The following is a 14,930-nucleotide window of genomic DNA, read 5'->3' on the forward strand; positions in this document are numbered from 1 at the left end:
TAATGCAATTGCTAAGTGCAAGGTGCAAAGCCAGCACACAAAATGCATATCTTTTTTACACAAAATGTGGCGTAGCCCTCAGAATTTCGGCATAATAATTTTTCAGAATATTTTTAACATGTATAAATTGATAAGTAGTTAGCAAAAAAGTAGCCTAAATAAATACTAGAATTCTTGAATGAATTAGAATTAATCAGATTAAATTATGTGTAGGACTTGGCCAGCTTTAAGTATATTGCAATATAAGCACAAATCATATAATTTTTGTTTTTAAGAGGAGGGCATTTTTGGTAGCTTAATGCACAGAATATCTCAGTGTCCTCAATATACTGATATGGGTGAGTGCAGAGGATTTCTTACATAATTACAAAGTTAAGTTGGGTTAAAAAAAGACCAAAATCCATAAAGTTCAACCCTTTCAAGTGAACCCCAGCATACACACATAGACCCATACTGACCCATCTATACATAAACTATATATACCAACATCAATACTAATTGTAGATTTTAGTATCACAATAGCCTTGGATACTATGTTCAAGAACTCATCCAGGCTCCCCATAAAGGCATTAACAGAATCTGCCATCACAACATCACTAGGAAGGGCATTCCACAACCTCTCTGCCCTCACCGTGAAAAACCCCCTACGCTGCTTCAAATGGAAGCTCTGTTCCTCCAATCTAAAGGGGTGGCCTCTGGTGCATTGATCGTTTTTATGGGAAAAAAGAACATCCCCCATCTGTCTATAATCCCTTCTAATGTAAAGAGTAATCATGTCCCCTCACAAGCGCCTTTTTTCCAGAGAAAACAACCCCAACCTTGGCTATAACTTAAGGAATGAAAACATAATTTTGCCTTTTTATAGTCCTCCCCTTGAGTATGCAGTGCAGTTTTGGCTCTAGTCCTTAAAGGAGAAGGAAAGGCTAAGTCACTTGGGGGTGCCAAAATATTAGGCACTCCCAAATGACTTTAAGCGCTTACCTTGTACCCCGGGCTGGTGCCCCTGTTCGGAGAAAACCACACCAGCCCAGGGTACCTGCAGCGAGCTTCTCCTCTTCCTGTTCACGCATGTGCAGTAGAGTGAAAAGCCGAACTTTAACAAAAAGCGCTCGCTGCAGGTACCCCAGGCTGGTACGGTTTTCTCCTGACAGGGCCACCAGCCCAGGGTACAAGGTAAGCGATTAAAGTCACTTGGGGGTGCCTAACATTTTGGCACCCACAAGTGAATTAGCCTTTCCTTCTCCTTTAAGGACTAGAGCCAAAACTGCACTGCATACTCAAGGGGAGGACTATAAAAAGCCAAAATTATGTTTTCATTCCTTAAGTTATGGCCCTTTTATGCAAGACAGTACCTTATTTGTAATGATGTGCGACTTTTTTTTTTTATGTGGCCGCGACTTGTTTGATGCTAGTGCAAATTATTCCTCACCATCATTTGTCATTGCACATTTTTGCGGCTGTTTCGCAAAAAAATCGCAGATGGCAAATTTTTCCATGCCTGCTGAGAAATTTCACTCATCGCTATTTATTTCCTTTAGTAGCCATGTAATGACATTGCCTGGAATTAGACAACTTGTTATCTACAAAAATCCCCAGATCCTTCTCAATTAAAGATACCTCTAACAAACTACCAGTGTGTGTAACTCGCATTTGCATTATTTCTACCAAAGTGCATAACTTTGCACTTTTTAACATTGAACCTCATTTTACAGTTTGCTGCCCAGTTTTCCAATTTTGTCAAATTGCTCCGCAAAGTGGCAGCATTCTGCACGTGTTTTGCAGTGCCAGGCCAAACCGGCCGGGCTACCTAGGCCGGCCCTGGTGTTTTGCCAATTTAGTATCATCTGCAAAAATAGAAACAGTACTTTTACTGCCCACTTCCAGGTCATTAATAAACAAGTTTAAAAGCAAAGGACCAAGAACTGACCCCTGTGGTACTCCACTAACCACACTGGTCCAATTAGAAAATGTTCCATTTACTACCACTCTCTGTAAACTATCATTCGGACAGTTCTCTATCCAAGTACAAATATTATGCTCTGGGCAAATATCCCTCAATTTTATGATTAACTTTTTGTGGCACATGTTGGCACAAACTCACAATATTGTGATTTGTAATGTATTCAAGTACCCAATCCCTTATTACCCCTTCCAAAAGCTTTCCTACCATTGATGTCAGACTAACATGCCTATAGCTGAGAACAGGATTCTTTTTTGAATAATGGCACCACATCAGCAATTCGCCAGTCTCTTGGCACCATACCAGACCTCAATATATCCTGAAAATTTAAGTGAAGGGGTTTGGCAATCACAGAGCTAAGCTTGTTAAGTACCCTGGTATGAATACCATCAGGTCCTGGACCTTTGTTTACCTGTTCAAGTCTCTTTTAAATTTCTTCCTGAGTGACCCATGCATCAGTAGTTATATTGCTAGAATTGGGTCTATTAAAAAGGAAACTTTCATTAGCTGGCTCCTCAGTTGTGTAGATAGATGAAAAAAACAAAATTCTGCTTTTTCTCTGTTCTCATCGACCAACTGACCTCTCTGTGATAATAAGGCTTCCACCCCTTCTTGCATCATTTTGCATATACATATATAGGCTTGATAAAGGAATGGCAAGCTCTAAACTGTTGCCTTTGTATTTGCCTACAATTTTTAACAATAAAGTGAATAAAGAGTGCAGGACTTTTTTTGTGCATTTTTATACATATATAGTTTATACAGCTTAAAAATAGCGATGAGCGAATCTGTCCCATTTCACTTCGCCAAACAATAAGTGAAATTGCTGAAAAATTGCAAAGTGGCGAAAAATTCACAAAATGTGGCTACCACATAAATTTTTGATGTGTGCAATTTTTGTGACGCAACCGCAACTTTTTTTAAGCTTTTTCCTCAATCAGCAAATTTTTGTGGCAGTTTTGCAAAACAATTTGCTGCAAATCAATGCCTGCCGAAAAAATTTGCTCATCACTACTTAAAAAACAAAGATTTATAAAATTAAGTATCTGAAAAATTGTGTGGATAAGGGAAAGTAACAATCCTAAAAACTAAATGGTAATAGGCAAAGGAAACGCATGCAGGTTAATTACGAACATGCAATACAGTATTTACATAGCCACTCCCCTGGGAAATGTCAATTATTGGTACATTTAGAGTAGATGTGTTAATAGGACCATTTGATCCAAGGTGTTACTGCAGGTGAAAGTGTTTTGTGGTCTGTGGGAACAGGGCTGCCATTCTAAAAAAATAAGTTTTTTATAGCTTCTCTGGCTATTCCCTTTACCTGAGGAAACATTCACATGCTTTCATCCTGTCAGAAATACCAGGTATTAGAAAACCCTGAACTGCAGCTGATCACTTTCTTTTCTTGTTAATGGAAAGAATGCAGTTTATGGCACACAAACATAGTTATCAGTTTAAAAGCCTTTACCAAGACAGTTGTAGGCATCTTGCTCACTGCAAACTTCCCTAGGAAACTCCAGTGAACTTGCAATAGGACTGTCATATTGAATTGAAAAGCGAACACATTGGGGCTGTAACAAACCTTTGTTTGACTATAACATACAGTTAGACAAAGACTACTGCATCTCCTGCCACTTGAGTTCCTCTCTGAGGTACAGATCAGTTTGTTACACCCTAAAACCAACAGGCATTGCAGACTATAAGCCTGAGGGATCCAGTCAAATACCACCCCCTCCTCCACTGGCCCCCCTTAATCATAGACAAGGTTCAACAAGTCAAACAGCATTATGAAAGTTCTTAGTTTTCCTTTTAAGCTTTACCCTGTTTCAGATTTCAAAATCCTATTCCTTTTTTCCCCTTGTCCCCACGCCTGCTCTGCCAATAAGGAGAGGGGTCCTGGGGTCCTGCCCTGCAGCAGTGATCCAGCACCATAAATTATCCAAACTCTGCCCCATAAAAATCCACAGAGTCAAGTGTTTATTTTGTGGCGTAAAACCTTGAGATTTGGGGTCAGGGAGAAGTGAGCATTTTAAGAATTTCTATTCAACCATTTGCCCCCACTATTTTTTTTTATTACAGACGACCATGAGCTAGAGAATATGTATTTATGGCAGGGCAGCTGGAAAACCAAAATGCAACCCAAATCTCTGACCCACTGTTGCACTCTCTGTGGGAGAAAGTAACCCTTTCAGCTTACTACCCTGTAACAGGCCTGCACGGTAAATCTGCAAGAAGCTTTAGTTGTTTCAGATGTTAATGGTTTTAAAAATTAGGTTAAAAGAGAAAAAAAGTTCATTATAGGATAATAGAATTTTTTTATCCTGGGGAATATCCTGTTGGAACTTTAGACAAATATCACATAGTTTTGCCCTTCTATGGATTAATTTCACCAGGAGAAGATTTGTAAAGGGTTGATCTTATTTGTTTTCTAACTTTAAATAAATGCAAATTAAATAGCAGAATTCAATTAACATTGTAAAAAGAATGATAACTAGATTTAAAAAAAAAAATGTTCTGGTAAAAGACAATAAGGGTATAACCCTATTTCTGCGTATAGAACTAATTTTGCTGAAGTCTGTTGAGCCATATACAGGCTGATCATTATAAACAATTCCATTATCAAACTGCATTATCATCTGTTTGTGTATGAGCCCCTTAACGAGCAATTTTAGCTAGTTAAGTTTGGTACAGTAAAACTAAATTATGATGTAAATGATTTAACTGAAAAACATTTTAAGATGGTAACGCTTGGCTGATCCCAGTGCATTGTTAGACCAAGGGCAGACGTACCATGTGCAATTTAGGCACACACAGATGGCCCTATGCTAAGTGAAGAAGAACTCTGACCACCTAAATTTCCTTGTTGGTGGATAACTTCCTACATTATTGTTCTCAGCTTGTTACTCAGATTAAATCAAGCTACAAGTTGGTTGCAGTGATCTGTTGGTCATCTGCCCCAACAATGGGAAATCAACCTATTATGCCATCAAGAGCTTACCATACATGGCATACAAACAATGATTTGTATATATTTAGTGCAGCACTACTGTATATTGCTTTTCTTTGTCTGATATGTATGATTACAGAATAATCACAGGCATGCACATCGGACATTGGATAATTTTATAGCAGCAGAAAATTACTCAGAAATACATTATGGTAAAGGACAAAGCATGTATCTAAAGGTTTTTAAGGGTGCTGAGCTTGAATCTACCATCCTATACTCCTAAAATCCCAGGCCTATCCATTTGATCAATGAGAATGCAGAGTACTATAATATCAGAAAATGATTTATCAGCTTGTTGTTGCATTGTAGAAAACAAAAACGCTAGATTCTAGCTGTCTGTATAAAGTAAGTAAAGTTAGTGAGCAGTGTTCTTGATCTAGCCTTTATCTAAATCATTACTTCTTGCTGTAAGGGTAATGATGGCACACAGGATTTTTTGTCACCCACAATAAATCTTCGCTACCACGACAACAAAACATCCCTTGATTCCTTTCAACTGGCTAACATGCAAATCGCTGGTGGGTCAACATAAACGCTGAAGTTGTCCGAAGGTATACTATAATCACATGGATTTGTTTGTTTTCTTATCACCTCCACTATAAATATATATAACATTATGCTGCTGGCTTGTGATATCAGGGCTCAGGTACATATGATGCAATGAAGATTGGGGGTGCTTTCTGTGAGACCTGTGACGGTCTAAGGGCTCTGGCACACGGGGAGATTAGTCGCCATTGAAAATAGTGGGTCTGTATTTGTTTTTATCCTTCTTCTATCCTCTCATCAACTGCCTGTGCAAACTAGTTCTGGTAAGTCCTAAATATATACTTTATATACCATATTGAGCTGCATGTTGAAATAAAATCTCCTATTCACTAAAATGGTAGCAACTAGTTGTCACAGCTATAAAACGCCACGCTTGTGTTGTTCTCCAAAACCTTTTCCACTTGAATGTGGGTCACTGGTATAAAAGGTTGGGGATCCCTGGTTTAACGAAAGGATAAATGGAAAAATCAAGAGGAGACGAAAGAGAATGTGAAAAGTGGAGAGGCAAATTGAACAATTGTGACAGGAGATAAAGATTTACACTGTGACAATTTGTATGATGAAAAAATTATTTTTTATGGATCAAGTGCAGTCACTTTCGCAGCAATTACGTAAATCTAAAAATAGAAATGAAGGGAACCAATGAAGTGAATAATGTCAGAATCAGTCAGAATGTAACCAAAGTAGAGAAGTGACTGGTGAGGTGGTTGAGCCTGGCAGTGCCTATTACAGAAGACATAGAGAAGCTGTATGATAGGGCAAACTACTTCAGGCTTTTGAGTTCAAGCCCACTTTCCACTCCAGCAGCTAGTCGGACCTCCCCCCATCACTCATAACAGAGATACATAAAACCATTGTTACAATGATTATTTTGCTTTAGCTTCAGGATCAAGTGAAACAGCAAAAACATTTACACCAAGTTTGATCCTAATTGCCTTTCAGTTTAGGGGCCCCAACTACTGCCTTGGGACACATTTCTGAAACCTGTGCCAAAGCGTGTTGCCAAGACGTTGTGTAATGAGGAAGTGATAGTCTTAGTGAGAAGTATCTGCTGGGAAGCAATGTGCTTTTCAGACTGCCAGTGGAACCAACCATGCTTACGGAGGCACCTAAGCAGCATGATGTGATTATAAAATGCTAGTCATGGATGTGCTTTGTACAGAAGAGGGTGAAGCAAGTATCATGTCATTTTTAATAGCAGTAGGGATAAATAAATACACATCTATTTTGGCTAAATACCAAAGCAAAAAACCCTAATTCAACATTCATTTGAAGGAAAATAGTGGGAAAAGATAGTGGAATAACAACATTTTGTTTAATTTATGGTTCACTATGTACTGTACCTACATATTTTGTTGTTAATACTGTTGAAGAGGGACTGATACTGTGTCTCATACCACATGGCACTTATATATATATATATATTTATTGTATTTATTTATTATATCATTTGTCCTCCCTGTGTGTAATTTTGTATTCTGTAAGATTGTACAGCGCTGCGTACCCTTGTGGCGCTTTATAAATAAAGTTATACATACATACATACATATGGGAAAGAATTATAGACGGACTGAAGAAAGTGAATGAGAGGAAATTTCTCAAGAACAGGAAAATGAAGGGTACAGACATATCTTACTCATTTCAGTATTTAGAATCACAATTTGCATCCTAAATACCAAATATCTATAATTTGATCGGGAGTGTCCAATTATTTTAAACATGTTTGACAAAATCATATGTTTGACTCATGGTCACTCATCACCAATAGGTGTATATGTTCATACCAAACAGGTTTTGCCCCTTTCCATCATTTAGCTGAATGTGACAAAACATAACTAAAAAGAAATTGATTTTTCAAGGGAAGATGGTTTATATTTTTCCAGACAAATATTCAGTATGCTTAGATCAGGATATTAGTGCACGCACCTTTCCCCTCCTTCCTTCCTCATTTACATCTTCCTTCCTATTTGTTATCCCAATTTCTATGAACTGCTCACATACAATTGACTGCCTTTTAAATGGGTTGTTCACATTTGAGTTAAATTTTAGTATGATGTAAAGAGTCGTATTCTGGGACAAACTGCAATTGGTCTTCATTTTTTATTATTCGTGGTTTTTGAATTATTTACTTTTTCTTCAGTGGCTCTCCAGTTTGGAATTTCAGCAGCTATGGGGTTGCTGGGGTCCAAAGTATCTTAGCAACCAGAGAGTGGTTTGAATGTAACACTGGAATATGAATAGTAGAGATCCTGAATAGAATGAGTAATAAAAAGTAACAATAACAATAAAATTGCAGCTTCACAGAGCTGGAAAGAAGGAGGCAAATAATTCAAAAACTATAAAAAATAAATAATAAAGACTAATTGAAAAGTTTCTAAGAATTGGCCATTCTATAACATAATGAAAGTTACCTCAAAGTTGAACCACCCCTTTAACATTTAAAATGGTAGTTACCCTTAAAATGAATTTTTAACATGTAGTTTGTAGTATGTTAAGAAAATTTGTCCTCCAAATATAACATTAATGGCACAAATAACCCAGCCCCTTTAACAATGCCATGTTATTTAAACCCACCTACACTTTCACCCCTTTCCCTTGCGCATGTTGATCTGCTCTTCTTTGTAATGACTTCACCCAGTTTCATCCACTTGTAACCTTTTCCATTGTGATCAACATATCTTTGTCCCCTCCCCATAAATGGTCCCACTTTTGGCAACGTATCTCTCATCCCATCTCCCTGATCCGTTAACTGCTGTCCTTCTATCCTAACTAATTCAAACTCCTGAATCTCTTGGCTTTTGGCACATGTAGAGTTGCATGTGCCAATGTATTTCTGCTGGTGAAGATATCTGTCACCGCTTGTCCTCAGACTCACCCACTTACCCCTTTCTCCAACTCTTCCTCAGGCACTTAAGTCTCACCTTCATCCATTGTTCTAAACTTTCTTTCTACTGATTTTTTTCTCAAACATCTTTTTGGGAGAAGATTTTTAGGTTTTTAGCTTCCCTGATTTGTTTTGTTTGTACATGGTATTAACCCAGAGGTCAGTGAAAGGCCAGTGATTCCTTTTACCTTCTCCTTTTTTTTGGAGAGGATCCAGATCTTATCTACCACATGCAACAAACCCACACCTCTGTTCTGGAACAACATGTCTTTGAATTCCCTCCACCCCAGGAGGCACAAACTGTCCCCAAATAGACCCTGAATACTGATGGCAGATAAGTACACACATAGTCCACTCCTCCCTCCATTTGTTCCAGGCTTTCCCATTGTGTGCTATACTGCAAGCTTTATATATATATAATGATCCCATTTGCTAGGGATGATTGTTCAGCAAGTAGAATTTTCAGGGAGATAGATGATTGTTTGGGGGAGATAGTAGCTTGGAGAAAAGGTCCCATATAGATTGTAAGCTCTACGGGGCAGGGACCTCCATCCCTTTTTTGACTCTTATCACAACTGTATCTTTGTGTTTATTGTAATACTTTGTATTTATCTATTATGTTAATAACCCCCTGTTTGTATTAATGTATTCTACTGTACACCGCTGCGTACATAAGTAGCGCTTTATAAATAAAGATATACATAGAAGGTGGGTTGGTGAGATGTCAGCTGGAGGACCTCTTTAGTTAAATTTGTTCTGCATTGATATGCATATAGACTAAAATTCCCATGATGCATTGTAAGGTCTTTATTTAAATAAGGGAAACAGTCCATTGCATCACTCTAGTCATAATCTTTCATCCTTCACATTCACAGAAAAACTTAATTTCGCCTAATGCACTGAAATGCCATTTCATTGCTAAATATGCTGTGCTCAAAATGTTGAATGGACAACAAAGCTCATGAGTACGATGAGGTATTTACTCACATGAGGGCAGTATGTGCAACAGCCAGATACTGTTATTGCTGCCAACACATTTTTCAAACTGCAGTACCATTGAATTATGGTCTTTGGTCACAGGCTTGTGCAAATCTCAAAAATGCACTTATGACAGTTCTTCACGTTTGGCTGACAGGAGCAAATGTTCAAAGGGTGACTGTGACCCTGAATAAAGATGAAGGCTTATAATATTTAATGTGGGGTCAGTCAGTAAGTTATAAATAAATAGCCAGTGCACTCAGCCGGTTAGCTTTTTTTCACATCCTACAATGTTACATGCTTATCTGCATGGAAGAAACTGTAAATATAAAGGCATTTTATCACAATGATTAGAAATAGAGGTCCTGCTTGGCATTTTCCCAATGGAGCCACCTACCCCTGGCACTGATTATTTTGCTGGAAGGTAGTAAAGGTATCAGACCTTTTATCCAAAGTGCTCGGGACCTGGGGTTTTCCAGATAAGGGATCTTTGTGTACTTTGGATCTCCATAACTTATGTCTACTAAAAAATAATTTAAACATTACATAAACCCAACTGGATTGTTTTGCCTCCAGTAAGGATTAAATATATCTTAGTTGGGGTCAAGTACAAGCTACTGTTTTATTATTCCAGAGAAATAAATCTTTTTAAAATTTTTAAATAATTTGATTAAAATAGGGTCCATGGGAGATTACTGTAATTTGGAGCTTTCTGGATAACAGCGGGGGGGAAACAAGGATCCCATATCTGTGTTACAGTGCACTAAAGGGCACTCTATGGGGCACATTCATTAAAACACGAGTTTGAATCCCGAATGGGAAAAATTCGGATTGGATACGATAATTTCTGAAGATCGCAAATATTATGAAAATGCTTACGAAAAAATCGTATTAGTCACGATAATGATCCGAAAGTCAAAAAATTTTCATACCAAATGATTGTAAACAGCGGCAGAACCTTTCCAAACTTTTCGCGCAATCATACGAAAAAGTCGCGCGGGCGTCCGAAAAAGTCGCGCAAGCACGAAACAATTGCCGAAAATACGCTCGGAGCGTTCGTGTCTTAATAAACCTCCCCCTATGTCTTGCACTGGTTGTGTCTGTTAGTGCATCTATTCCAGAGCACAGCACAATCAGGTGCAAGGAAGCCTTACGTTAAAACCCTGCCATGCATTAAGTACAAGGACATGTGTCTATACAGACACTCTGTCTTATGCTTTGTGTATGATGTCCAAGATTCATGCATGTAAAAGGTCCCTGATGCACCACACCCAACAGGCAAAATTTGCTTTTTTCAGAACCCTGACCCTGGCAGGCAGCAGATTTGGTGGGTGTAAATTTATACAGCAGCAAAACATCAGTTAACTCCTCAAGTTTTTCGCACCAAAAATGATGAATTAAAATTTCTGAAACGCAACTCTTTTGAGAATTATTAACTGCAAAAAACACAGAAACACAAATTAAAAATACCACATCTTAAAGCTGCCAAGTTCATGTAGCAGTCAATGGGAGCTATACTTTCAAATTGTAAGCTATTTTGTATTTTTGGTATTCAAGAAGAGTTTGAAATCATTGAAAATGAAGGGTAGAATGTAATTTCACAGCATTCCAATTTTTTTTTTTTTTTTTCATACTTTATGGCAATCAGATGACTTATGCTACATTGTTTCAGAAGTCAGAGCTAGGAGTTTGTAAACAGCCAGGCAAATACTGCTTTTAATAAAAATTACATTAACAAGTATATTTAATATGTTTTAAAAAATGTTATTTAATAAATAAGGGAAAGTTGCTTAAAATTATATTGTCTTTGATTATGCATAGGTAGGAACATGCATAGGGAGAAGATTGTTCCAGTTGTATTGTGTGAAAATGCACCATGTAATAACTATACCTTACAAAGTGGAGGCAGACAGAGTTGTGTCGTGGCCATGGTTACAAATAAATACCATACATTTGTTGCGTATTTAAATAATTGACAACTGACAATAACGTGAATTGATCAATGCATTTTTGTGTTTATGACTAACAATTCCCTAGAAAAAAAATTACGGACAATTGGCTGCCCCGTGTAGAGATCTGTGTAACTCTGGTGGGAGACGGCATGAATATAAAAATGCAAACAGACTTTTCATGCTGTCTTCTCAGTAAAGGCAAAAAAATCAGGGTATTGTTCAGGTCTATGTGAATTCTGAATCTAGAGCAGTTGTTGTTTTGTTAGCAAAGTAATAACGTAGAGCCAAACAGGATTTTCAGGGTAGATAACAAGCAGTCTTCCCTGGGCAGAAGAATTCCCTCCATTTGGCTAGATGTGAATGCTAATTGCAGGGCAGTAGGTGCAGGGATTGCACAGTCACACAGTGTGGGATGAGGGGAGGGGGCTGGACCCAAGCTCACTGGCTGGCTGAGAAACAAGCCCAGTGACCAACACTAGCAGTGCAGGAGTTAAAGGCCCTTCTATTTCCGGATTTGCTCATTGCTGAAGGCTTGTAGTGGAGCTGGAGAAAGAGGGAGGGAGACAGGAGCATCCCCTACACACAGCAAGAACTGAGCATCCTCCAGGAGGAAGGTAGGAGAGGAGCTGCTGCACCATGCCAGTCTGACACACAGCCTGTGTTTGTTCTGTCTGGAGCTCAATCTCATCTCTGTCTCCATACTCACAGGAAGGCAAAGAAAGGGGGTGCACTGACTGGAGCACTAAGAGAGGAGGCTGTTTGGGGGGCTGCCGTTTGCACACCTCCCTCCTCCTTCACTCCCCCCACCCACTGCTCCTGAAGATCATCAGTCATTTGGATTTTGACAGATCTTGCAACCTTGATGGACAGGCAGAAAGAGCAGCTTTAAGATACCAAGAGAGGAGAGGGGGGAACGCACAGCTCCTGTGGCTCTCCATGCTCCAGTCTCCAGCTTGGGCTTCTCCCTGGACTCAGGTCCCACCTTGTTCCCTTGCACTGAGGGCACTTCCAGTCTTGTCCAGGAACAGCTGCCCTTCTTCCACAAGTCTCCCAGGCGGACCCGACTCGGAATGGCACAAAGGGTAGGTGCTTCCATTGTGACCAGTTGGCATGCACCCTAGGCCAGCTGGAGGTGGGAGCCTGCTCTGCTGGGTTCCACTGGCTGCGCCTTGGCTGCTTGTATTGTGTTTATAGTGTTACAGATTTTTAGCAGTCTGCAATTTTGTTTCAAATGTAAATTTGTCAGTTTTACTTTATGGAAAACACAGTGGAATTTATTTAGTGTGTTACATCTTTTAGGATAGTAAATGTCTAAAATGAAATAAAACATGTTTTGCATTTTTTTTAAATTATCATACTAACAGACTCACATATGATAGGGAACTGGGTACTCCAAATACATAATTAAAAGTATGATGTAAAGGGATTCCACAAGGTTTTACTTGTTACCTAATGTGTCTGATTAGGTTACAATTTTAACACTCAAATGAGTACTTAAGGGTGCCCTGTGCTCCCCATGCAGGGCAGAATATGGGATTTTGGGGCCAGAAGTACATAGAGCAAGGCAGGTTTGTCAGATTGGGCTTGCAGCATTGTGTTTATCCCAGCCAGTTAGTTGCCCGGTAAGTCTAAGTTTAAAAACTTTCTTTTCTAAGCAACCGATAGGCGTTAACATTTCTCCCCCTGCAGCCAAAACATAACACGATCAAATGAGCAGATCCTTATCTCCTGAGCCTACAGCACATTCTGCAAAAATGTGTGTGATCAGTTGTTCACAGGGCAAACAGACTTACATTCTTAGAACATTTTATATATATATAATATATATATATTTATTTTATATGTATGTGTGTTTGTGTGTATACATACACAGAAGCAAATGTAGATATCAACACAACTCAGCAGCTTTACAATTAAACTTTTCTTCAAATAATCCAGTTTTACTAATGAGTTCAAGGTAAATTAGCATTCTAGTGCAAGCCTCTGTAAATGTGTGATTTACACTTATATGTTTGTATATATTTGCAAAACAGCCTTGGGCATGTGAGAATAGGCACTGTTAGAAAACTTTTTGCATTAAAATGGTCTCTCTTTAAATTTAAATTACCCCTGCATATCCCATTTCATCTCTGTGTAAAAATAAAATAAAGCCCAATTTGAACTGTTTTCAGAAGCTGACCCTTCAGCACATAAAAGCCAGATTTACAAGCATAAAAGATTTAACTGTCTTTGGTGTTGATTACAAATATTTATTTAAAACATAAATATATGAAGCCTAAAAATAGAAAATTAACCATTGCTTAATGCCCCAGATGCATGTGTATGCACACTCACACCCACATTAGCACACAAACACATACATATATATATATATATATATATATATATATATATATATATTTATATACACATGAAAGCCTATTTCTAAAAGCTATAAACTAACATTTCTACTGAGTACTGAGCACCGAACAAAGATAGGATTATTTCATAATAAATACCAATGAGGTTAGAAAATCCCTTCTTAGAATTCTGTTTAAATTTTGGTATTAAGAGGGAAAAAAGGGCTACTTGTATCAAAAAATCCCCAAAAAGCCTATCACACGGTCTTTTCACTGGATGTAAACTCTACAACTGCTTTTAAACCTCCAGGGCAGGGAACAGGAAAAGTTGAAAATCCGAGCTTGCAGGGTAAACACAGATATTTAGATTTCAGGAAAAGTTCCTGAACAGATCTCAAAAGTTTATACTGAGCAAATCTCCGACAATGTTGTGAGATTAAATGAATAGAGGGTTTTTAATGGGCAAGAATGGCAGTGTGAGGGTGAAGAATAAGGAGGCTTTAAGCGCCTGGTTAGTTTGTATCTGTGTTTGTGTTCAGGAAACACACAGTAAAGAATTGCTTTAAACTTGGATAAACTGGCAAGTTTTTATATTTTTATTTGATATTTTTAAATACTTCTTTCAAATGGAATATCATGCTTTTTCATTTTCTTATAGGCCACAGCAAAACTCGCATTGCAAGGAGTTAAAGGATTCCTGTTTTGCTAGGCTTGTCATGTTACTGTGCAATGCCAGAACTTTTACTTTTACGCTGTAAAATTGCAGTATTTAGCTAAAGCAGATTTGGAAAAATTAAATTGAAAATTAAAATAGTTTTTTAGGAGTTTTTCAAGAGTTAGCAGTTCTATGGAAAAATACTTGTTGAGTTTTAGAAATGCAGCAATACATGATGTAGATCAAGCACTTTTCATTTTATTCATTTTATCATATTATGGATTAATTTCACAGTAAGTTCTTTGATCTACATGTAATTTTAGGAGGGTGACTTTATTTATTGTCACTTATAAGGCAGAATGGCTGTTTTTTTTTCTTTGCAAATGTATTTGAAATTAAGTTCAGTAAATGGCATGGTATTCCTGTGGGACATATCCAAGAGTAGGTTGCAAGCTAATGAAGCTGTTTCCTTTATATGCGTTACTTGGAATAAAGGCCAGATTTTTCAAGACTGATTAAGAGTCTAAGTAATTCTTTTTAGAATCTGATATTATGATCAGTAGAGTTATTTATTTAATTCATGTTTTATGTTTATTGCATGTAAAA

At 37.9% G+C, this 14,930-nt stretch overlaps 1 protein-coding gene across 2 annotated transcripts in view; it reads left to right on the forward strand.

Moving 5' to 3' along the window:
* The first annotated feature begins 11,386 nt into the window (after positions 1 to 11,386).
* meis3 (Meis homeobox 3) overlaps positions 11,387 to 14,930 on the forward strand; it is a 28,980-nt gene continuing 25,436 nt past the window's right edge. The window contains exons 1-2 of one of the 2 annotated variants that reach the window (NM_001006781.1): positions 11,917 to 11,944; positions 12,039 to 12,412. In NM_001006781.1, the coding sequence (NP_001006782.1) occupies positions 12,401 to 12,412 (12 nt within the window). In that variant the 5' untranslated portion in view covers positions 11,917 to 11,944; positions 12,039 to 12,400. Of the gene's footprint in view, positions 12,413 to 14,930 lie in introns of both variants that reach the window. The other variant, XM_012968235.3, reaches the window with a different exon arrangement.

Source organism: Xenopus tropicalis, chromosome 8 (genome assembly GCF_000004195.4).
Source record: "Xenopus tropicalis strain Nigerian chromosome 8, UCB_Xtro_10.0, whole genome shotgun sequence".
NCBI classification, from domain to species: domain Eukaryota; kingdom Metazoa; phylum Chordata; class Amphibia; order Anura; family Pipidae; genus Xenopus; species Xenopus tropicalis.